This window comes from Cervus elaphus, chromosome X, assembly GCF_910594005.1.
Source record: "Cervus elaphus chromosome X, mCerEla1.1, whole genome shotgun sequence".
Lineage (NCBI taxonomy): Eukaryota > Metazoa > Chordata > Mammalia > Artiodactyla > Cervidae > Cervus > Cervus elaphus.
Genome location: NC_057848.1, coordinates 34567743 through 34593213, shown reverse-complemented (window position 1 = coordinate 34593213; position 25471 = coordinate 34567743). Strand labels below are relative to the sequence as shown.

The window sequence follows — 25471 nt, the reverse complement described above, 5'->3', positions numbered from 1 at the left end:
AGTAGCATATTGCACACCTTCTAACCTGGGGTGCTCATCTTCTGGCATCATATCTGTCTATCTGGCAGTTAACCCTATGGTGCTGGAGAATACTCTTGAAAGTCCCTTGTATAGCAAGGAGATCAAACCAGTCAATCCTAAAGGAAATCAGTCCTGAATATCCATTGGAAGGACTGAAGCTGATTTATTGGATGCTGAAGCTGAAGCGCCAATACTTTGGCCACCTGATGCAAAGAACTGACTCATTGGAAAAGACCCTGATGCTGGGAAAGATTGAAGGCAGGAGGAGAAGGGGACAACAGAGGATAAGATGGTTGGATAGCATCACTGACTCGATGGACATGAGTTTGAGCAAGCTCTGGGAGTTGGTGATGGACAGGGGAGCCTGAAGTGTTGCAGTTCATGGGGTTGCAAAGAGTCAGACACAACTGAGTGACTGAACTGAACTGAACTTAATCACATCTGCAAAGTACCTGAGATAACATATTCATAGATTTCATGGATTAGAACATGCATATCTTTTAAGGGCCATATTCTATATACCACAGGTAGTTTACTGGATTACATAACTGGGAGTACACAGAACAGGCATCAGAGTTGGTTGATTCAGCAGTTTAAAAGTGTTATCAAGTACAAGTCAATAATCTGATTAAGGCAAAGGACTTGAATAGACATTTATCCAAAAAAAGAAAGAAAATAGATAAAAGTGATGACTCATTGGAAAAGACCCTGATGCTGGGAAAGGTTGAAGGCAAGCGGAGAAGGGGATGACAGAGGATGAGATGGTTGGATGGCATCACCAACTCAATGGACATGAGTTTGAGCAAGCTCCAGGAGTTGGTGATACACAGGGAAGCCTGGCATGCTGCAGTCCATAGGGTCGCAGTCAGACATGACTGAGCAACTGAACTGAACTGAACTGAAGCACTGCATGCTTCCCACCTTTTCATGAAATGGGAAGTACACATTTAGACTATGAAAGTACTTAAAACTTTTTGTTTCTTACTAATCCTCCCCACAGCTTATTTTAAAGCCAAACAACCTCATTCATGGTGAATACTTTCATCCCAAATGCAATTAAAAAAAAAAACTAGAATCTTGTCTTCCAAATTTGAGAATACCTCTGTGACTCAGTGCCACTCTTAAAACCACATTGTTTTATGAATTCATCACAGATTAGACTCTGACCCATCCCTTGAGTTTTCTATATGTAGCACTCTCATCTTGGATTGAGGAATGTTAAAGAGAAAACCACAGGTCTAAAATGGCACAACTTGTGCTAATGCCCATGATACCAAATGTAAATTAAACAACTAACTTAATTGCAGTTTTAACCTTCACTAGAAATGTAATCTTAATCAACCAGTCTGGAATTTTTTGGTCAGCACCAATGAGGTCACCTGCCACATGGGCCCTCTATATGCCCTCAGAGGAAGAAGAGGCAATATGCATGATAAAACTTCCTTTCTCTTCCCCCCTCAAAAAAGTAGATATCTTGGCCTAAAAATAATCTTTTTTCTCTTTTGCTAATAGTGTCCTTGTCCTATCCTTCTTTCTATAAAAACCTATTTTGTTCAACCCCTCAGAGCACTCTTCTAGTTGGTAGGTGGGATGCATTCTGATTCATGAATCACCTAATAAAGCCAATTAGATCATCAGTTTAATTGGTTGAACTTTGTTTTTCTTTTTAACTTCACCGCCCAGCATGAGGGACCTTAGTTCCCTGACCAGAGATCCAGCCCCACAGTGGAAGAGCAGAGTCATAACCACTGGACTGCCAGGGAAGTCTCTGAACTTTGTTTTTTAATAAGAAAAAAAATCTGTTAATAGAATCCAGAAAATGTCCTACTAGTTGAGGATTTTAATAATCTAATGCCTATTTGAAGACAACAATGTTCTCAAAATAAAATTTATTCAACATTTAGGAAAAAATTCAGTTTAATAGGACTCATACCTAACATTTTGCCATAAGACTATGATTTATTGGGTCAACAGAGTGAATCTTGATTAGAGAGGGCTTCATTTTTTGTATGAAAAACATGAACTTAAGAAAGAGCTCCATTACTAATAGTCATTAATAACACAAACTATTTCACTTAGATTAATAACTCAACGAAATAGACAAAAAAGCATTCAGCAGAGAAATAATGCAAAACATTTCATACACATTCACTTTTCTCTTTATCTTTAGAAGACTTCGCATTATGGTATTTTTTCTCTAAGTCACATTTCCTTCTTAAAGCTCACCAAAGATACAGTGGTTCCTCTATCTTCTGAAATTCGACAGCATTATCTGTATAACTCAAATAGCAATCAGCTAAAATCAGCTCATAATGCAGGTTACGTTTTTTGTATAGACTCTACTATATAACTAGCAGAATTGGAGTGTGAGCTCTTGGAGGTTACGCACCAAGTTTTTTAATTTTTGTGATGTTTCGCCTGTGGCACACTAGTAATATGTATCAGTCTGCATCCATTTTAAGTCAACATTTCCTTTTCCCCATCCTGCTTTTCTCCTGTAGTTCTCATGTTTTTCCCTAATTTAAAGGTAGTGTTTCATGTTAAAAGGATTATTCTTATATTTCATCAAAAGTAAGTCCACCCCAAAATGTAGATTTTTAGGGTTAATTTTTTTAATTACTGTCCCATTCTGAAGACATCATCCTAGTCTACACAGCATCATTGTACACTCAGTGTACAGGCTAAGTTATAAAATGTAGGTCCATCAGTTCTAAATGCAAAATATTTTGTATCTACTACCTTAGACTAAACATGGTAATGTTATACAACTTTTCAGTAAATTTACATTTTCAGTAAAAATACATTTTCAGTAAATTTCTTTACTTATACAAAAGTAGACAAGTTATTACCAAAACAAATAATGAAATAAGAACAAATGGTACCAAGAAAAATAGTAAGATTTCCTTCCATATGTCATCTAGGATTAATATCACAGAAAAGGGGGAAGGGTTAGATGTGTACAGTTATTTTGAAAATGGAATTATTTTTTTCTAAATAGACTAGTAAATGGAGAAGTGATTTAAACTTGGCAACTTCTGCCATATCTCCCAGTACATAGATACCATAGTGATGTTTGAGTATGGCATTCCTTTCATTCGTGCACTTTTTTTTTTAAAAGAACAACTACTTTACTGGACTATGACAGCTCTTCATTTTGCTTGAATAACTACCTAAAGCCCCATTCTATTTTCTTTTTAAAATATTTATGTATTTATTTGGCTGTGCCAGGTCTTAGTTGCGACATCTTTTAGTTTTGGCATTCGAACTCTAAGTTGAGGCATGTGGGATCTAGTTCCCTGAACAGGGTTCAAACCCAGGCCCCCTGCATTGGGAGCATGGAGTCTTAGCCATTGGATCACCAGGGAAGTCTCTCCCCTGACCCCGCATTCTTATTTTCTTATATGATTTTGTTTCAAATTTGTTCTTGTGAATTTTTCAAAATAACACAATGGTAAAATATTAAGGAATGATAAGATAAACACACCTTATGTATCTCTTAACTCTCAATAAGTCAAATGTTTATATCATACAATGCTGGAGTGAGTGAAAATTGATCTTCAATAAACGTCTCAATGTGAATAATGGAGCTAATCTTTAAAGGTTATGTCTTTAAAGTCTCACATTCTGGAGACCGAAGAAATGAGCTTTTTCTTATCTTCTTTTTTTTTAGGCATGAAGTTGTAATGGTTCTTCTGCATAGCAAGGGATTCCCTGGCAGTTCAGTCAGTAAAGAGTCTGCCTGCAATGTGGGAGAGCCATGTTCAATCCCTGGGTCAGGAAGATCCCCTGGAGAAGGAAATCGCAACCCACTCCAGTATTCTTGCCTGGAGAATTCCATGAACAGAGGAGCCTGGTGAGCTACAGTCCATGGGGTCACAAAGAGTCAGACACAACTGAATGACTGACACTTTCACTGCATAGCAAGAAATGAGCAATCACTAGACAAACTTTAGAAGTACATAAAGCTTGTCCTTCCAAAACTGGTATCTCCCACATTTTTTTGAAATACTATGGAACACCTTGAATCCTAGGCCTATACCTACACTCAAAACTATCTCCAACTCCACATTTTCTTGGTGTCTTATTCCCTTAGGATCTTATTTTCTACTAGAAAATTACCAAATTCATAGGCTCAGTTCAGTTAAGAATTGCAAGGATATAATCCAGAGAAATTACTAATGATATGAGCTTTTTGGCATGCAAAATTTAAAGTGGGAAAATAGGCTTCTTTTATGAAATTCCAGAGTTAATCCTGAATAAAATATATTGGCATTTTCAAAGATTACTGTGCTTTTTTTCTATAACTTAAAATATCCAATAAGAAATGCACCAAAGAACTAAGACCACATGCATCTCAGGAAAGTGTTTCTAATCTCAAACTTGTTAAGATTCTACCAAGAGATAGCCATCAGGGCAAAAGAAATGTCTTCAATAACATGGCTAAGATTGCATATAAAAAGTTAAAAAAGCAAAAAAAAAATTTGTAAACCAACTACATGCTGTGCTTAGTCATGTCAGACTCTTTGCAACCCCATGGACTGTACTTCAACTTTAAAAAGGAAAATTGTACTTAAAATAAATAAAAGCATGTATATTTTGAGTATGTGGCTAAAAAAATCACCACGTCTACTTTAAACACTGCATTGACTAAAAACAAGATATAATTCAGGGCATGACTTTCTCAGTGTCAGTTCCAGAGTCTCAGATTTCTTATATTAGTGACAAAAATGAAAAACATAGAACAAGTATGTGTTCTTTCTGATTCCATGTGTCTTTAGTTAATTGAGTTCTTTCTCTCTCTGCCTGTTTGTTCTCCATTGTCCTTAGTGATTATATATTTGACTTCTTTGCTTATTAAATATCTCTACCTAACTTGGGAATAAAATATAAAATCAATGAGTTCAAGGATTTTTTTCCCGCTGTATCTCCAGTGCCTGAAACACTCTGACACAGGTACTTAACAAATATCTGATGTATGAAAGTGAATGATACCATTATATTAATAGAGAGATAACAACCACAGATTCTATTATAATGGAACAACATAAAAGGAGATGAATGATGGATAGAAATGCCATGATATGTTTGTATCTATATCTGTATCTGTATTTATATGCCTTCATATGAAAGAGCAGTGCTGAGTTAATTTCCTTCCATTTGAAACAGTGACTACTATTTATATTGATAAAGCTAGTGTACTGTGAAGCACAATAATATTTTGCCTCATTCTCAATGTTGCTTAGTTTATATTGCTATCTTTCTCTTCTGTGAAAGTTTATTTTCTTTTTTAATTTTTTATTTTATATTGGAGTATAATTGGTTAACAATGTGTTAGCTTCAGGTGTACAGCAAAGTGATTCAGTTATACATGTATCTATTCTTTTTCAAATTCTTTTCCCATTTAGGTTATCACAGAGTATTCAGCAGAGTTCCCTGTGCTACATAGTAGGTCCTTGTTGGTCATCATTTTATTTTTTATTTTTATTTTTTTCGTTATCATTTTAAACATAGCAGTGTGTACATATCAATTCCAAACATATTTAATTTATCTTTTATCATGTCACTTTAAATCAGTGTTGGAAGTAAACAGAAAGTACATTTTACCAATGATAACATATTAATTAGAAAAATATTCATTAGGCACAGTACCAGACACTCAAAAACAAGTGTCTTGTTTAAGATTTCTGTTCTCTTGAAAATAAAAAGCATAGGAAAAATATTGATTAAAATAGTCTTCCCCCAAAAAAACTAGCACATGCTCTTTACTGACAAAAAAACAAGAATGTTGATAACTAAACTATGACAAGACTGTAAGTTAAAATAGTTAAAACTGAACATTAGATTTTCTATAAATCTATGTTCAATTGAGGTGCTTGCTAATTTATCTTCTCTGTTTATAGACTATATGCAAGAACATTTGGACTTTCACAATTACAAAATATACTGAGATAAAATTAATTTTGTGAAAAAATAGCAAATAGTTTAGTTACTGTTCTTTTTAAAATATATTTTCTTCAATAACTGTATCAACATATTTTATGTTGTTCTCTGTTTCTAATATTGTATAAATAGATTCATTTGAATCTCAATGGAGAAAAGGCATAGACTATAAAAGACTTAAATGATGAGCATATAGGTTTTTAAAACCATATGAAGACACATAATAAAGTCAAGATTCCAATAAAATACATACATGCTTGTAATAAAACTTCAGGGTAAAGGTACAACTGCAACTCATACTAATACAGATTTGGTTAACATCTAGTAAGTATATAAGAAAATCAAAACAAACTAAAAGAAGAAGGGGAGAAGTTCATGAGGAACTTAAACTTTTGTGTGGAGGCACTAAACATTCATGGACAAAGCAATATTCAGGAAAAGAAAATGTGGTCAGTGTTGTTCAATTAAAAATAAATTTTTCCCAATATACATGATTTCAAGTTATCAGTCTTTCATGAAAATATTAGTAGAGGACTAATTAACCGATGTAATAACTGATGGTATAAACAGCAGCAGAAGTTTTCCTGAGCAGAAGATTTAAACCTCAGATTAAAGATAAAATGCCTGAAGAATTTATGGTAATAAAACACAATGGAAATATGGAAATAAGATAACTTTTTAGAGTAGACTGATGAAATTAAAACAATGAGATACCACTACACACTCATTGGAATGGTCAAATACACAAATCTGACAAAACCAATTACTGGTAAAGATGAGGAACAACAGAAACTCTCATTCATTGTTAGTGGGAATGCAAAATGGTACTCACTTTGGAAGCAATTTCTTAACAAAGCTAAACATTGTCATACATATGACCTAGCAGTTATGCTCCTAGATAGTTAACCAAATGATTTGATAGCTAATGCCAACACAAAAACATGCACATGAATTTTATAATAGCTTAATTCATACTCACTCTCTCACACACACACACAAAATTGGAAGCAACCAAAGTGTCCTTTAATAGATGAATGGATAAACAAACTATGGTATATGAACATACCAATATTATTAAAGAATAAAAAGAAATGAGCCATCAAATCACAAAAAGAAATGGATGAAACCTGAATGACTGTTATTAAGTAAAATAAGCTAGTCTGGAAAAGGTTATATGCTGCATGATGCCAATTATACTACATTCTGGAAAAGGTAAAACTTAAAGCTAATAAAAAAATATCAGAGGCTTTTTGTTTTGCTTCAGAATAGTTTTATTAGTTTGGATAGAGTTTGTCAACACTCAACTATTTCTCCTCTACTTTGACACACAAATCCACTCAATCGGAGTCTTTGTTGCCTGAGAGCTCATAGACTGTAATGTTATTGTGTGCATCCACAGGAACCTCAACATTGGGAGCGTTGAAGTTACCGTCGGTTGCCATGGCAAGTTTCAGATTCTGCACACTGGACACAAATTTCACAAGGTCCATCTTGAGCAGGGTTAAGGTATCGAACATATAGTCTTTGCTGGAGGAAGCCTTTTCCTTTTTCTTTCCTGGAGAGCCTAATGAACCGCCTGGACAGGCAGGAGGAGTCTGCACATTACTCTGGCCATGTTCTCCTGCCAACTTCACTGTTAACGTACATCAGCACAACGAAGCAAAGCCAGAGCAACGTGATATCAAGACAATCTTGGGCATGCTCTGGTAGATTCTGCCAAATTAGAAAGTGCCCTCCGCAGAGCACCTTCCCCTGGAGTTCTTCAGCTTTCTATCTCAGAGAAGTAAACATTAAGGCATAGACACAGGTAACACCCACGGATAAGCACAGGAACCATTTGTGGGACCACGTGGTGAGCTGAAAGGAAATGGCTCCTGGTGTGCTGGTCTGCTCTCGGCACCTGGAGACTGAGGACCAGGCAGGTCTGGGCCCATGGTGATGTCATAGAGGGCCCTGCCCCCACCAGAAACCATGTGGCCATTGTGATGACTTCAGGGCAGAGGATAAGGAGGCTTGCAGGGGTCAACTGGGAGTAGGGCTTAAAGGGACATGGCGACATTTCCAGCTGGCAATCGAAAAAGAGGCAGGGAGTGACAGAATGCCATCTCCTTGCCAGTGTATTCTTTCTGAACCTGTTACTCTACTGGGAGGGTGGGTCCATCTTCTATTTTTATTTTTTCGTTTGTTGAATCCAGACACTGTGGTGAGCACAGCAGACCCGTGGGCTTGTGCCCCTGTGGAGCAGAGAGCCAAGTGGGAAAGAAAGATATTAAACCAGAGGCCACAAACTAGGAACCACTGATGTGTTGTGTGTGGCCTACACTGTTCCTAAAAATGACTGTGCTCAAAGGAATGGATAAGAGAGTTGTGGTACATGGAATATTGCTCAGTTATTAAAAAAAAAAAGAACACATTGAGTCATTTCTAAAGAGGTGGATGAAACTGGAGCCTATTATACAGAGTGAAGTAGGTCATAAAGAGAAACACCACTACAGTATATTAACACGTATATATGGAATTTAGAACGATGGTAACAATGATCCTACATGCATGACAGCAAAAGAGACACAGATGTAAAGAGCAGACTTTTGGACTATGTGGGAGAAGACGAGGATGGGGTGATTTGAGAGAATAGCATTGAAACCTGTATATTATCATATGTAAAACAGATGTCCAGTGCAAGTTTGACGGATGAGGCAGGGCACTCAAAGTTGGTGCTCTGGGACAACCCAGGGGGAGGGAGGTGGGAGGGGGATCAGTATGGGGGGACACATGTGCACCTGTGGGTGTTTCACGTAGATGTATGGCAAAAACCACCACAATGTTGTAAAGAAATTATCCTCCAATTAAAATAAATAAATTAATTTTAAAAACTTCATTAGATATTAGAAAAAAATGACTGTGCTCAGTCACTAAGTCGTGTCTGACTCTTTGAGACCCCATGGGCTGTAGCCTACCAGGCTCCTCTGTCCCTGGGATTTCCCAGGCAAGAATACTGGAGTGGGTTGCCATTTCTTTCTCCAGGCATAGAGGGTTGTTTAGGGTAGTGATGTTATTCTGTATGATGTTATGGTAAATACATGACACTATGTATTTGTCAAAAGCACAAAAAGTGAATCAATGCACGCATATTAAAAACATTTTGACATCAAGAATGGAATGCAGAATTTGACTAAACAATCAAATTTTATTACAGATGTATGATACCACGTCACTAAGATCCCCAACTTAAGTAACTTGGGAAATGAATGGAGTTTGCAAGACTAAAAGCAAAAGAAAAAGGCACTGTAATCTAGTTGATAGTGTTCTTTCTCATAGGGGTATAGGTTAACAATCCTAATACTGTTACACACACATGTATACTTGAACAAGTAAATAGATGGCACATGAGTATACATACATATATTTCTTTGTTCTGTTAGCTGAAAGGGCCTAAAATAAATGATACCCCAAAATCTGAAAGAAACTATGATGTAAATCTATAAGTCTTTGATTAGAAGAGCTTGTAATGCATGTTCTGAACCAGAGAATGGAAATACTAGGTCCGCACGACCCACTCAGCCTTCAAGGATGGGGTTGCCTACCATTTCCCTGTCTAACCTTGACCTCTCCCCTCTGCATTTCTCCTTCTTCCCCCAAATCCCTCAATACGCTAAGAACAACTTTAGAAAGCTCTGACTTGAGAGTAATATGCCCAACATATTTTATCAAGTCATGGGCTCGTCAATACTATGTTTTTTTTTTTAATTTTGTAGCCTGCTTTTCATTTTCTAATTTTAAATTTTGTAATTATTACTTGACTACATCGTGTGGCATGTGGGATTTTAGTTCCCTAACCAGGGATCAAACTCATACCCCCCTGCAGTAGAAACACAGTCTTAACCACTAGACCACAATGGAAGTCCTACCATGGGGGTGTTGATGTTTCACAAGTATAGGTCTACTTAAGGAAATGGTGGTGCATCCTATCATTGATTACAAGTGATAGTAGAGGATGGTATTGTATTTTATATCTCAGTTTAGCTCTTTTTTTCTCCTTTTAGAGACAGATAATCAGTGCCAATGATATTCAAAGTTGCAGTTAATTTGACCATGGCCTAATCTCTCCATTATATTATTTTAGTCTTTTTCATTCTAGAATATTGTAATATATTAATGTTTTTCAAACTGAATGTACAAGTGAATCACTTGGGGATATTGTTAAAGTGCAGGCTGCTAGAGTAGGTCTGGGTTGGAGTCTGAGATTCTACATTTCTTCTAGTAAGTTCCCAGGAAATGCCCACTCTGACCACAGAGCAGAACTGTTCTGAATAATATTAGATATTATTAGATAATCAATTTAAAACTTGATTGTAATCCGTAGGTCATTATTCTCTAAATTTTAAAGTAACTGTCTATAGCTTGGTCGCCACATCTTCTACTAGACGTTAACTGTCAATTAGTCTGAAGTTTGCATATACCTTTAAAAGGCTTTTTACTGATTTCAGAGGCTTGTGTTTGTTGGCCTCTGAACTAATAAAAGAAAATCACACCATCAGAAAACAGGAAATGTTGCCTGCCAACCAGCATAGGAAACTCTCAAGCTTGTATTGTATAGTTTGTAACATTTGAATATTTCAAATATGATCCCTCATCATTTCATTATTTTCAGCCTTTTAAGCACTACAAGCTAGGCTTCAATAGTACATATACCGAGAACTTCCAGATGTTCAAGCTGGATTTAGAAAAGGCAGAGGAACCAGAGATCAAATTGCCAACATCTGTTGGATCATCAAAAAAGCAAAAGAGTTCCAGAAAATCATCTACTTCTGCTTTATTGACTATGCCAAAGCCTTTGACTGTGTGAATCACAACAAACTGTGGAAAATTCTTCAAGAGATGGGAATACCAGACCACCTTACCTTCCTCCTGAGAAATCTTTATGCAGATCAAGAAGCAACAGTTAGAAACAGACAGGGAATGATGGACTGGTTCAAAATTGGAAAAGGAGTATGTCAAGGCTACATATTGTCACCTTGTTTATTTAACTTATACATAGAGCACATCATGAGAAATGCCGTGCTGGATGAATCACAAGCTGGAATAAAGATTGCTGGGAGAAATATCAACAACCTCAGATATACAGATGATACCATTCTAATGGCAGTAAGTGAAGATGAACTAAAGAGTCTCTTGATGAACGTGAAAGAGGAGAGTGAAAAAGCTGGCTTAAAACTCAAAATTCAAAAAATTAAAATCACAACATCCAGCCCCATCTCTTCATGGCAAATAGATGGGGAAAAAGTGGAAGCAGGGACAGATTTTCTTTTCTTTGGCTCCACAATCAATGTGGACGGTGACTGCAGCCATGAAATTAAAAGATGCTTGCTCCTTGGAAGAAAAGCTGTGACAAACCTAGACAGCATATTAAAAAGCAGAGACATTACTTTGAGACAAAGGTTCATAGACTCAAAGTTATGGTTTTTCCAATAGTCATGTACAGATGTGAGTGTTGGACCATAAAGAAGGCATTGCATTGAAGAATTGATACTTTTGAACTGTGATGTTTGTAAAGACTCTTGAGAGTCCCTTGGACAGCAAGGAGATTAAACCAATCAATCCTAAAGGAAATCAACCCTGAATATTCATTGGAAGGACTGATGTTGAAACTGAAGCTCCAATACTTTGGCCACCTGATGCAAAAAGCCAACTCATTAGAAAAGACCCTGATGCTGGGAAAGATTTAAGGCAGGAGGAGAAGGGGACGACAGAGGATGAGATGGTTGGATGGCATCACTGACTCAATGGACATGAATTTAAGCATACTCCAAGGGATAGTGAAGGACAGGGAAGCCTGTTTTGCTGCAGTTCATGGAGTCACAAAGTGTCAGACATGACTTAGTTACTGAACAAGAGGAATAGCATCAAGGAGAAGTACACAGGGGCTTCAACTCTGCCTGTAATGTTATATTTCTCTTTAAAAATCTGAAGAAATATGTTAAGACTCATCAAAGCTTGATAATAGGTTTAAAAGTAAAATAATTTCTTTCCTAACATTTTGTTGCATTTTTCTGTAGGCTTAAAATAGTAATGTCTAAAAATAGCACTGTTGCTTCATAAACAAAGACCAACTCTTTGTCTCCATTTTTTTAGATGCCAGGTAGGTCTCTTTTTTTCTAATTCAACATCACAATTACATTGTGATCATCACAGTTACATTGTGATTGAGGTGGTTGATGTTTCATTACATTCCAGTCATAACAAGTTATCAACCTTGTCAACTTCATAGGACTTGCTCACTTCCCATGTCTTGTCAACGAAAATTTTATAAACCACCTCTCAGTTTGTATCAATTTCAACTTATGTTGATTTTTTTCTATTGAGAGGGCCATCTTTTACTCATCTTTTCCATGGATTAAAGAGTTTCTTTCTCTTTTGTTATGTGTATGAAGATGCATATATACACACAGGTCATATATTGTATATACATGTTTATTCACATACACATATAGAATCTTAAAATTAGAAGTTCCCCAGGTCATCTTCCTAGGTACCATATAGACACTTCTATAGCATTACGTAGGCAGTAAAGCACAATGCGGGGCTTCCCAGGTGGTGCAGTGGTAAAAAAATCTGCTCGCCAGTGCAGGAGATGCAAGAGACGCAGATTTAATTCCTGGGTTAGGAAGAGCCCCTAGGGGAGGAAATGGAAACCCATTCTAGTATTCTTGCCTGAAAAATTCCATGGACAGAGGAGCCTGGCAGGCTACAGTCCATGGAGTCATAGAGCTGGACACGATTGAGCACAGCACAGCTGCATAGCATAATGGTCGCATATCAGTTCTGGAGTCAGTTGGCTATGGTTTAGAATCTCGTTTCTGTGTCATTTATTAGCTGTGTGACCTGAGACAAGTTATTTAACCTTTTAATATTCTTGTAGGCAAAATGAGGATAGTAATTATACTTTTTTTGTAGAATTTTAAGCTTAAATAAAAATGCATTTAAAAAATTAGAGAGTTTAACACATAGAATAATGTCTTCAAAATATGCTATTATTATTATTATTAATATTATCATTATCTCATGGTCATCAGCCTCTGCTTGAACTGGTTCAACCATATTCTACAAGAAAAGCTGTTCTATTTTGGAGACTCTCTGTTACTAGAAACACAGTGAGTCAAAGTTATTTTCCTATAAACCTTACTCCTTTTAAATTCTATTTGTTGATCTGAGTTCTGTCTTTTCAAACTAAGCAAATTTTTCCCATCCTTCCAATGTGGAAATTCTTCAAAAGTTAGAAATCAGTATCTGTTATTCTCTAGAACATTCTATATCCACAAGTCAGAACTCTAGAGAATAAATAGTGTTAGAATAAGATAGATTTCAGCATCACCTACAAATATATTAGACTGATGAATAAGTATTGGATATTCTGTTAGCTTGAGGTGTTAAATTTTGAAGGGTTTGATTTAGACGTGTAATTAGTGAGTCTCCAGGCATCTAATGAGTTACAGTATTTAAAGTTTGGGGTAAAGGAAAGCCAAATGTTTCTACTTACCTTCAGATCCAAGTTCCTGTTTTTACCAACAATATTCTGCCTTCTGTGTGTATAATTCCTTTTCTTTTCCATATCACCATGCAAGATACCATCACAACCTCTTCCCTTACCGAAGTATCAATATGTTCAGGCTACATGGATCGTCTATAACATTAACTATTGCTGTTCTTCAAAGTTCTTCTGAGGGAAGAATCTTAACTGGTTTTCTCTTCTGCTTGGCCTCTAACCTCCTGCCATGTTGCTAGGTCCTCTGTCTACTTTGTATTCTTTACCTCTTACCTGTAGTTCATACCCAAGAGCCCTTCAAATACATGTTCTTTTCTTATGTTACAGTTTGTCCATGATTTTCTTGCTTCCAGCCCAAATTAGCTATGCCCCGAGGATTATATTTCCACAATTAATATGCACTCTTAGAGTATTTTGCCAGATAAAGACAGTTTTCTTTCTGAGAGAAATTCTGCCCCCAACTAAATCTTACATTAACACTTTACATCTTCACGCTACACAGTCATGATATAAGGAAATATATCTAGGTCCATAATGAAAGATATGTGGCATGTATGCCTCCATTACCCTCTTCACCACAAAAGATATTATTACTCAATCACAGCATGATCTACCAAAAATGGCTCAAAATCTTTCTTCTCCATGGTTGTAGCTCCTGCCAAAGAGCCCTTTCTGTTTAGGTCCCAGATTCCACCCTGACTGTGGTCTCATCTCCTGCTGGCAGGCCCCTGCATAAGAGGGTCCTACTTCTGGTTTCTGGTAATGTTACCTCCTCCCATCGTTTCCCTCGGTTTGGTGATAGCTTTCTGCTTCTGCTGATCTTGAGGTTGTCTCACTGTCCCCGTTTGTCTTCTATTGCATGCATTATCAACTCCTTATATTAAATTTCCTCTATTTGAAATAGCTAGAGTAGTTCTGTTTTTTTCTGATTGGTCTCTGAATGATATACCTCCTTTGAAAATCTGTAGTATGTTCTATCTTTTCTATGGTAAAAGAGTATTCAGTAAACCTCAAGTTGGATCTTTAAGCCATCCCATCTTGCCTACTTACTTCTGTGCTATATAGCCTTCTCCAGATCCATTCTCACACGTTTTCTCCACGCTGCTCTTTGCTCTAGGAAGCTGGCCTCTACAAACTGCATCCCCTGGCTTGCTTGTCCTCTCGTTTCCAGGTGGATTCAGTCTGCACTAGCAGATGAAGGTGAAGGAGAAAGTGTTTGGGGTATTTAATCCTCTGTCCCCCTACAGTTTTGCTTATTTAGCTAAGGTCATAGATTGTTAATTTCTTTCTCATGACTACAGGACATGCCAGATTCTAAAAACAGTTCCCTCCCCTTACCCCTTCAAGCCTAAGACTGGTTGTAGCTTCCTGCAGCTGCTAGTCCATGGGTGCTTTGCTGTTTCTTTGAACCCCTTAATCCTACCCACCACTTAGTAGATGGTCCCTTCTTTGGAATTTCTTTACTCATCCTTTATGAGAATGCCATCTGTTCCCTGCCAGGAGCATGATCAATACAATCACATACCTATGTTTGACAACCCACACTTGTCCCTTGCAAACTCTTAGGACCCTATTTGTCCTGTACCAACACTGCTTCATTGGCTTCTGGTTTCAAATTATTAGCCCCATTTTCCTCTTACTTATGGTACTACTCCTAAACATTTTTACTTAATGTTTGTATTTGGTCTCCTCAGGTTGGAGTCTTCCCTCTCCTGAGAGGACTTTGTCTCTGACTCACTCTTCTCCTACTACTAAGTATTTCCAGGCAATCTGCCTCAGTTTGAGGACCATTAAACCTAATCTTTCCCAACCTGATTGACAAGTGACTGACCCTCCAAAAACAGGGAGAAATACTTGGGTGTATTCTATAATACATTACAGTCATTCTTTATTCAGTCTACTCTACAACCCCTCCCTGGGCAATCTCATCCATTAACACCTCTTAAATTTATGTCTCCAACCCTGGCCTCTCTTGTGAGCCCCAGACCTGCATATTCAATTACCTGTTCAACATCTGCACTTGGATGTCTCAAAGGAAAATTAATCTAAACATATCCAAAACAAAATCCATCTCCCACTCGATCTGATTTTCCTCCAGTGTTCTTTGTCTCCATGAATAGAGCCACTAGACCTTTGTTCAAACCAGAATCCAGTAAATCATATTAGATTCTCCCTTCTTACTTACTCCACTGATCCAAGTCATCCTGTAATGCTAACTTTATCTCCTATGTGTACCTGCAAGCTAAGTTGCTTCAGTGGTGTCTGACTCTGCGACTCTATGGACCATAGCCCGCCAGGCTTCTCCGTCCATGGGATTCTCCAGGCAAAAATACTGGAGTGGGTTACCATTCCTTCCTCCCAGGGGTCTTCCTGACCCAGGGATGGAACTCGTGTTTCTTATGTCTCCTACATTGGCAAGCAGATTCTTTACCACTAGCACTACCTGGGAAGCCCTTTATCACCTATATTTATCTAAAGTTATTTCTTTCCTTTATTTCCTTTCCCACTACCACTCGATGGGATGGTGGTAAGTCTAAAGTATCATCATCTTTCTCCTGAATCACTGCCATAACCTTTTAACTGGTCTCCCTGTGTCCACTCTTGCCCCTCTTCAATCCATCCTCCACACTGCTATCAGAATTCTCATCTTCTCTGTGCTTAAAATAAAGTTAAAAATCCACAACATTGCTCACAAGGCCTTGCATGTTCTTGTCCTTATCAACCTTTCCAGCCTTCTGGAGACTTCTCCTCACTCACTGTGCTTCTTCAAGCATGCCAAGTTTATTTGACCTCAGAATCTTTGCACATGCTGTTCTCTCTGTGGAATGTTTGCTCTATCACTCACCCATTAGATTTTAGCTTAGATATCATCTCAGTAAAGTTTCCTTGACACTCTAGGCCAGGCTAGGCAGTATGCCCTTCACTTCATATGTATCCAAGCACGCTATACTTCTCCGTAATTATCTGACCCAAGATGTCCATCCCAGTAGGCTGCAACTTTCACCAGGGCCTACTTAGTGTGTCCTGTTTTCACTGCTAGCACATACAGTGGGTGCTGAATAAATGTTGAATGGATGAATGAATTTAGATATTTATCATCTTTGTCAGATTGTAAACTTTGTGATTGCAAGCTTCAGATCCCCTAGCTTAGAATGCTGTATAATCTGTCTCTCTCATTCTCCACTGGGTGTGTGTATGATTTAATCAATAGATATTTGATGTGAAAAACGAACTGAAATTCCTGGAACTACTCAAATTATTCTTCAAAACCTCCTCGCCTGTATTTATTATGTGCATTTTCTTTTCCCACTCTACATATGTTCCACATTTTGGTCTCTTTTTTTTCTATAAGTACAACAATTCATTCTTTATGGCTAGAGGAACTTCCACAGTAATTCTCTCCCTTTTAATGCCACCACATTTATTAAAGAGCACAAATGAAATAGCTGCGTACACTTAAAACACTATACAATTTTATAAGAACATTATTTTTCCTAAGAGGAGATGCTCTCATTTCTAGGAAGGGAAAGATCATAGTCATGTGTATGAAGAGCCTTCACTGACTGTGAACGTTAAGTCAAATGATCAGAGGATTAAGATTTGCATTGTTGGTAGATAACCCATCCATATTTCTACTTCTTCCCTTCTTCCATGTAAAGTAGAACTGCAGGGTATGACTTTGTGTAAACTTCTCTACTGCCTGTTAAATACATGTTGCTGCAGCTATAAAATGATTTATGAGACAGCAAAATTCTGTTTCTTTGTTCTGAATTTGGGCACGGGGAGTAGATAATCACTTATAGAACTCAGTAATTTTCTGTAGAACTTGGAGTGTAATAGAATGAATAGCTTTGGAATATCTATTCAGTGGTAAGAAAGTAAGACACTTTTTTGAGGTGAGTATTAAACTAACTAGGAGTCCAAAGATTAGCAGTATACTTTTTTTTTTGACTTGGCTTCTGTGTAACCAAGAATGTCTCACCAATCTCTCTGTGAGAATGTCCTCTTTTGTAAAACAGACTTCATAATACCTCCAGTCATTACTCACAGGGTTGCTCTGAGAAACAAAGTAGGAAATGGAAGATACATCAATAAAAATATCCCACAATGTGGGGAATGTTGCATGATATTGCTACTTGAGATACCTTATCTCACTCTCTCCTCAGGTCACTTTCACTGGCAGCTGATAGTCATTACCTATTTTTCACATCTCACTATTAAAGAAACAAACACACCAATAAGGTTGCAAGTGGGGAGAAGATAAAAATTGGAAGGTTGGCGAATAAGAAAAAATAATGACACTTCAAAATTATAAATACCACAAATTTGTAATTGTTACAGTTTATATTGGGATGAAGAGACTAATACTCTTTATATTGTTCAGACAATAGATATTTGTTATCAGTAAGCCAAACAGAACTTATTTTGCAGGGAATAAAAATGACATGCAAATGTTATATTTCATATATACAATATAAGCCTATTTCAAATATTAATGATTTTAAACTAAAGAAATCTGATTTTTCTTCCACATAACTCATTTGTTTAAAAAAGTGCTTCTTTTATACAAATGCAGGTGAATAAGATGCATTACTAAATATAACTACATCATTGCATTAAGTGAACCTGTTTTACCTATTTAGTAAGCATGATGGGGTCTGTAGCGGTCAAACTCATTTCTGAGTCCAAAGCTTCAGATTTGGCATAGATGGAAATGTTAGGCTGAATGAACCTGTCTTTACTTGATTTACCTGTATATTTCCTGCCTAGTACATAATACACAAACCTTTTACAATAAACCTTGTTTTATACAACACGTGATTCTGAAATGTATGCAAAGTACATTTTTAGAAATTGGGTTATGTTAAACAGATTAGGAGAGTTTACTATTTCAAGAATTCAAGTAGTGAGTCCTTTTGTTTTGTTGAATTATATGAAATTGATATTTCAGCATTTTTTATTTACATAAATGCCAATTTCATGTGATTCAGTGTAATAAAAAGTGAAGACTCATTCTTTTACCTTAAAACAAAGTACATCTATATATAAATAACCTATCTGTTTATATACATTTAGGTTAACATGCAATTTTTTGGAGAGTGGGGGTGAGGGAGGGAATTGCCTAGTCAACACTTTGCATAGATGGATAAATTCAAATTATGCCCATTGATTGCTCTAGCTGCCTCTTTGAGCAGTAATATATGTTAATTAATACATTGGGGGATATAATAAAAATGAATATAAATGGAAAAGTTGTTTTCTTTACAGACGGTTTGCTATGATGAAAACATTCAGTTTATTTTTCCAAAGACTAAATACCATGTGTGTCACCATAATGACACATCTGCATACATACACCTCCATTTATGTTATCACTGGAAATTGTGAAGGGTTATGCTGCTATTTTAGTGCAATCCGTGCCATGTACTTTGGTTAATGTTCAGTGAAGATCTGGATCCCATGGGGTGGTTGTGATGAAAGAGGGTGGTTGTTTTCCAGGTGAGTAACCTAATCATAAATTAGGAATCTTCATCCAAGTCAGTGATTAAGGAGCAGTTTTAAACTCCTGAAATCTGGGTTGGGGAGATCAGATGGGCAGGGACTAGATTTGCAGTTTGTCTCTTCATCAGATTCAGCCACAAGGCATTGGGTATCTTGCTATTCACTGCTGCTAAAAATGTAATCAGTTCCTTCATTTATCCAGTCACTGACTTCTTAACTGTAAAGTGCATTCAAATACTGTGAGCACAAAAGGCAGAGCCTGGAATGAAGAGAGATGTGTGTCTTTAAGAAGTTCTGGGGTGTGTTGGCATCCTTTGATGAAGTCCATGTATGGCTGCCAAAAACTAGCATTTTAAAGGGTACATAGGGTCTGGGTGTGACTAAAGACAATTTAAAACCCCGAATGAAATAATATGAATCACTTTACATTTTGGAAATGACAGTGCCAAAAGGGGAAGCGCATGCCCTATCCGATTCTTAATCTACCTGCTCATCTCTTCCAAATGGTACAGAATGCAGCTGCCATCTCTTATGGTACGCTATTGTAACAGGTGTGCCAGAGGCAGGCTTGCTGCTAAGTTTAGCTCTGCATGTAGGGATTTCACACTTTGTAGCCCCTTGGAGAGGAGAGTATTGGCAAATGACTGTGTATAAAAGTAGAAAGCCCTTGGGAATTTCACCGTCATGCTAGATTTAGATCAAAGTAAAGGAGCCAATCTAAATTGGTAACAAACTCGAGAGCATGTCTGGTAGAGGTGCCATTAACCTAACATCCATTCCACTTCTCTCTCACTGTCACAATTCCCAAGGGAGCACCTGGTGGAAATTTGATGACCATATTTTAGGTGTAAGCGAGAACTGATTTTTTTTTAAAAGCAGGTAGAAATTAACATGGGTGTTTTAGTTCTTTGACGGCAAGAGTATGACCAGCCTTCTAATTTCTAATTTGTAAACAGTACTCATTTCCTTTGGATCCCTTTTGGAAAGTAAATTATTAAAAAATCAAATTGTTTCCCACTACTGGTACTCTAGGGCTGTTTATGAGAATGAAATTTTTCAAAATATATTTCTTTTATAGGTAAAAAGTGAAACACTTCATCTTTTGGCAGGGATCAGGAAAGGAGGAACATTTTCTGGGAAAGACAAATGTGACATTTGAGGACACTGATCTCAATAAAGATTTGTTGGAGGGTATTGTTTAGTCCTTTCCTCCTTTGTCTCTATTTTTCTTACACTCAGATCTAAGAGGAGTCTAGTGATGACTGAATAGCTCTCAGATCATTTTTCAGAAAGAAAATCCTGGCACCGCAGGCTTGAGTGTTTTGTCCAAAGCCACAATCATTCAACAACAGAATACCAAGACTATTTCATTTCTGCTTTAAAGTACAGTTGAGTTTTCTTTGCCAAGGCCATCTTTAAACAAAGCTTAAATTTGAGTGCAACTCAATCCTGGAGCGTGATGGGGAAGGAGAAAAGGGCAAAGAAGGTGCACGTATCATATAATGTTCATTATCATAAGCATATTTTGACTTAATTTTCCCTTGGCTTGAGGGAAGCTCATTGTTCCAGATTTTTGTAATGTATCTACCATTATCTGAGTTTTTAAAAGTCCAGTAATAGTAATAACACAGATATAAAATGCACATTTTCCCTCTCTAGATGAGTTTGTTTACTAGAAACTTACTTTTGCAAAATTTCTTTTAAAATTGAAACAGTGTCTTTAAAGACTCTTCTTTCATTTGGGACAAAACTGATGGCCATAGTTGATAAAATCACTGCTCTTTCAGGAAAGGGTTTGTGGTCCCTTCCATTAACCTCCAACATGAGTTAAGTTCATGTAACCAGAGGTGATTCTTTTGGGTCTAACTGCTAAATCAAAACTTGTTCCTTTCTTGGGGTAACCTCTTTGAACAATCAACCCTTTCAAAGGCAAATTTCTCTTGTTCTTGGAGTTTCCAGGGTGGTGTTTGTTTGTTTTTTAAACAACAGCTGCATATGAATTTCTGTGATCTGAGGTTTGCTCAAGGCCCAGCCTCTCTTTGGCTACCATGGAAACCTACCTTCCCAAGCAGCTGCCATTTCCTATATTCCTGGCAAGGAAGGAGTCAAACTTCTTAGATATCCCACAAGCAGAGTCAAGATAAAGAATAACACAAGGAAAGGATGAACAACTTGATAAATGAACAACTTGTTGATTCCTTACACAGGAAGCTACATGTAATGAAGTCAGCTTTCCTGCACATCAACATACAAGGGTTCACTGAGATCCAGTAAAGCTCACTTTCATCCTGGCTTTAAGGAGTAGGGATCCGACTCTGCATCTCTACATCTGTGAATTGAGGAACACTTTCTGTGCTCTCGGAGGTGATGGGTGAGATGACATGTTTAAGTCGAAGGAGCATCGTGAAGAGCAGGATGAGGAGAATGGCCAAGAGGCTCAGGAATAAGCCCACATACATATACAGGTTGGAATACTTATCTGAAGTAGTGTCAACCTCTGTTGCCAGGGTGGGGAAATGGGCCCGTCCAGTGAGATTTCCATGGTTCTTGAAATGCACCTCCGTCATCACTCAAGACTTGAGTTAGTACCTATTTCTAGTTGATTTCTATTGCCCTCGAGGCATTCCACAGTCACTTAGACTGTCTCTGAATATGCTGGAGGTGTTCTAACAATCTCATACATAATCAAAGCAATCACAACCAGAGCCAAGTCAGTATTGCATAAGCAAGAAAATGATATTCTAATTTGGCAGTTGCCACACCATCTCTATTTTCCAGCACAGCATCCCTCTCCCAAATAGTTTTTTTTATCAGAACTTCTTAACTACTTTCTTAAAATATAAATAAAATATTTTATTTTCCACAGTCCTACTCCTATACTGATTAAAATAAATATGGCAAAACTGCTTTATAATACTGGTATGAGGACAAACATGTCTGATTATTAAATCAGACTTTTTCTATCTTTTGGTGGAGAGAGAAAGCATTCTATTTTATCTACAGCTTATCTAATGTGTGTATTAATTACGTGAATTTAATTGGATTCTTCTGTGGGGAGATTTTCTAAAAGCTTTTGTATATTTCCAGCTCAGCATATCTGAGTTTTTGCCCTTCTTGTCTTTCTGAATCCCCCTTAAGTATGGAGCTTGTAAGGTTTCTTCCCGATTGCCACAGCTTGAGGGTTGGAAGTCTAGAGAATGTAACTTTTCTACAGCTTTGTTGAAATCCCTCACTGTAGGCTGGAGGGAAAGTGTTGTCAGACCTGGTAATTCTCAGATGGAGGAGGTCTCAGAGATGCTGACAGCAGTAGGTCTAGGTTTAGAAGACTTGACTCTTCAAATTCCTCAACAGATTTATTTTCCTGAAAATAAAAAACAAAAATAAAAGATTCAAGTATCTAAGAAAGAGAGATGGTGATTTCTTTTGAAATAAAAATTAACTGATATATTGCAAAATGGTTTTAGATATGAAATTTAGTTTTAAAATGGTATCCTGAGTTTTTATCATTTTGAATGCTTTTTTTTCTAAGTGGTATACCTGTTACAAGGTTAAAGAAAAATTCCAATCAGAGGACAGCAGCTAATAACTTGGCTAGATTAGGACAGTGTTTTCTAAACTAACTGGTTATAAAATTTACCTGAAGTACTTATTAAAATATAGACCCTGGGCCCCAATCTAGACTTTCTGAATCATAATCTCCACAGTAGGGCCTGCTCACCACTCTAGAGAATCAGATTTTATTGGTCTTAGGTGGGGGGTCCAAGCACTGGTATTGTTAAAAAGTTCCTCAAATGACTCTAAAGTACAGCCAGGACTGAAAACCACTGCTCTAGTTTAACTGAGAAAGCTAGCACTGAAATGAAGATCTAAATCTAAGGATTTATTTTTTCAAACCCCAGGTTCCAGTGCCATGGGTCACTTTAACAAATTATGGAATTTTCAGGAATTCAGGCTTCCCCCAATTTTGTTTTTGTGTTCTGTATCTCCCATTTAGGACTGTGTGGTAAGAATACACCCCTGCCCCCCAGTATTTGTAGATCAGAAGTAATTGAAAGGGTGTGTTTGTTCTGAGCAAGTAACTTCATCTTTCATTATTGGTAAAGATGGAATGTTGTCTTTATTGGCAAAAACATTCCAGTGTGTAAATAGGGTCAACTATTTGCTGTTGAAGGCTTCCAAAATGATTTAGCTTGTTTTTCCCAACATGAATTTTGAATATAGGTGACTAAAAAAAAAACACAAAACATAGACTACCATCACCTGTTAATCTTCCATGTGCAATAGTGGCAGAGAGCTGACAAGGTAGCCCAGTTCTGTCGCTTGTTAACATGCCCAAGGAGAGTTAATAGAAATAGCTCCAAAAATCACATTACTCTTCCTATAATCTTGAATTTTCCCCCAGCCTGGGAGCACTTCAGCTTAAAGTTTATATTTACTAGCTCATGGTACTGTACTTTCAGTAATCTGCATGATTCTTAGCCTACCTACCTATGGCCTCTATCGCCTGTACAGAACCACCTGGTTCACAGAAATAAGAGCAAAGGGACAGGGTATCTTTCTACTGTCTTTGGAGCTATAGTCTAGGAAGCATTTTTTGCAATACTTAAAGGTACATCTATTTTGATTTCTGATTCACTAACAAGTGGAAAAGGTAATCACATAGGTATCCTTTTGTTCCTTAAAAACACCAGCCCCAAAGGCAGTGGTTCATCTGAGTAGCTTGTTACAAATGCAGATTTCAAGGTCTGTTCTTGGGAGCTCTTTCTCCCCAGACCACTGGATTCTCGACCTTTCTTATTCTCCTAAACTCAGTTTTTGTCAAGAATGTAATGCATGATGAACCTCCTACGTTACTTAAAATGTAGACTCCTAGGCCCTTCGCCAGGCCTATTGAGTTCTAATATTTTGGATCAAGGCCCAGGAATATGTATTCTAAGCACAAGATTTTCAGGTGATGCTTTGCATATCAAGCTTTGAGAGTTAACTATCAGTTTTTCTATCTAGATATCCCAGCTAAAGAACAAAGCTAAACTGTTCTGTTGGTTGTTTGGGGACCCTACTTTTAAAAACTATTTAAAAGAGTGCCACATATGGAATTGTGTCCCCAAAAAAGTCATGTTGAAGTCCTAACACCTAGTACCTGCAAATGTGACCTTATTTGTAAAAAAAAAAAAAAAAAAAAAAGAGGGGGGTCCTTGCAGATGTAGTCAAGTTAAAGTGAGGTCACTAGGTTGGCCCTAAATCCAATATGACTGGTGTCCTCATAAGAAGGCAGAGATATACAGGGGGATGACAGAGGCAGAGACTGGAGTGATGCACCTACAAACCAGGGAGGGCCAAGGATTGCCAGTAAACACCAGAAACCAGAAGAATCAGGGAAGAATTTTACTCTACAGAGTGCAGAGGGAGCATGGCCCTGTTGATGCCTTGATTTCAGACTTCTAGCCTTCAGACCTAAGAGAATAAATTTCTGTTTTAAGCCACCTAGTTTGTAGTACTTTGTTTATGGCAGCTCTAGGAAACGAATACACAGAGTGATTCCCCTGAGGCCCTAGGATTTTGGAACCTTTGGGGCAGTGTTTCTGAAGGAAGTTCCTTCATGAAAATCACCTGGAAGATTTGTCTTACAAATGCAGATTTCTAGGCCTTTCCCCTTGCTTTCTAGATCAGAGTCTCTCTGGATAGGACCCTGAAATCTATATTTGTGACAAGCTACCCATTCAGAGTTTCCAAGTACACTCTGCAAGGAATGGTTTCCAGTCCCTGCTGCCCTTAGGATCACTTACTAAACTTTTTGAAAATATGTCTATCTGGGGCCTTCCGTTAGAGGATCTGATGCAGTGGGTTTGTGCGTGGGGGGGGGAGGGGGCAAACAGCCGTAGTGCTTAAAGGTCCACAGGTGGTTTTGATATGTGGCCAGGGCTGAGAAGCACCTCTCTACAAATAGAATGGAGTGCCTGAGAGTCAGGACTGTGACAGTCCCCAGCAGCCTACATGGAGGCATACTTTTTTCACCTGGCCTCCAGAACACAACTAGTAGGAAAATCAACACTCACTGTTAGTGCCGTCCAAGTGGGAAAAGTCTCAATAGTAGTATACTGTCTTTTTAGTCTCCCATGGACCTCCAAGTACACATATTTGGATAAGTCAGACTCCCTGGTTAGGCACAGTGTTGTCATGGGTGCCTCCAGGTTATCTTTTACTTGTTTACTTAGTAACACCCATGAGCAAACACCTGTGAACGAGAACCTACCGACTGTAAGATTGAGAATAATAATTTACGTGATGCCTACCTATGCTCCTCCCTATCAAATTCAATATTCTGAATTTTGTTAACCATTACCTTGCTTTTATTTACACACACACCCCATGCCTAAACATTATGTTTTTTACTTTTGTTTTGAACTTTATATAAAAAAAGTGTCAAGCTATATGTCTTCTTTGTTTTGTGCCTTTTACTCTACA

General features: G+C 37.5%; 2 protein-coding genes across 11 annotated transcripts in view; one reads left to right on the top strand and one right to left on the bottom strand.

Annotated features, from left to right (window-relative positions):
• Window positions 1-25471, top strand: part of DCX (doublecortin) — a 378912-nt gene that overhangs the window by 118421 nt on the left and 235020 nt on the right. The window contains exon 4 of one of the 10 annotated variants that reach the window (XR_006339728.1): window positions 3692-5157. The exons of the other annotated variants lie outside the window; for them this stretch is intronic. The gene's annotated coding sequence lies outside the window, so the exon portion shown is untranslated. Of the gene's footprint in view, window positions 1-3691; window positions 5158-25471 lie in introns of those variants that run through there. 10 annotated transcript variants of the gene reach the window in all.
• On the bottom strand, window positions 21136-21573 carry SERTM2 (serine rich and transmembrane domain containing 2). The gene has a single exon (XM_043895334.1). The coding sequence runs from the start codon at window positions 21571-21573 to the stop codon at window positions 21301-21303; it is 273 nt and encodes a 90-aa protein (XP_043751269.1). The 3' UTR covers window positions 21136-21300.

What these genes read in the sequence shown, in the direction of transcription:
- SERTM2 (XM_043895334.1), bottom strand. Translation starts at nt 21,573, where the DNA reads ATGACGGAGGTGCATTTCAAGAACCATGGAAATCTCACTGGACGGGCC.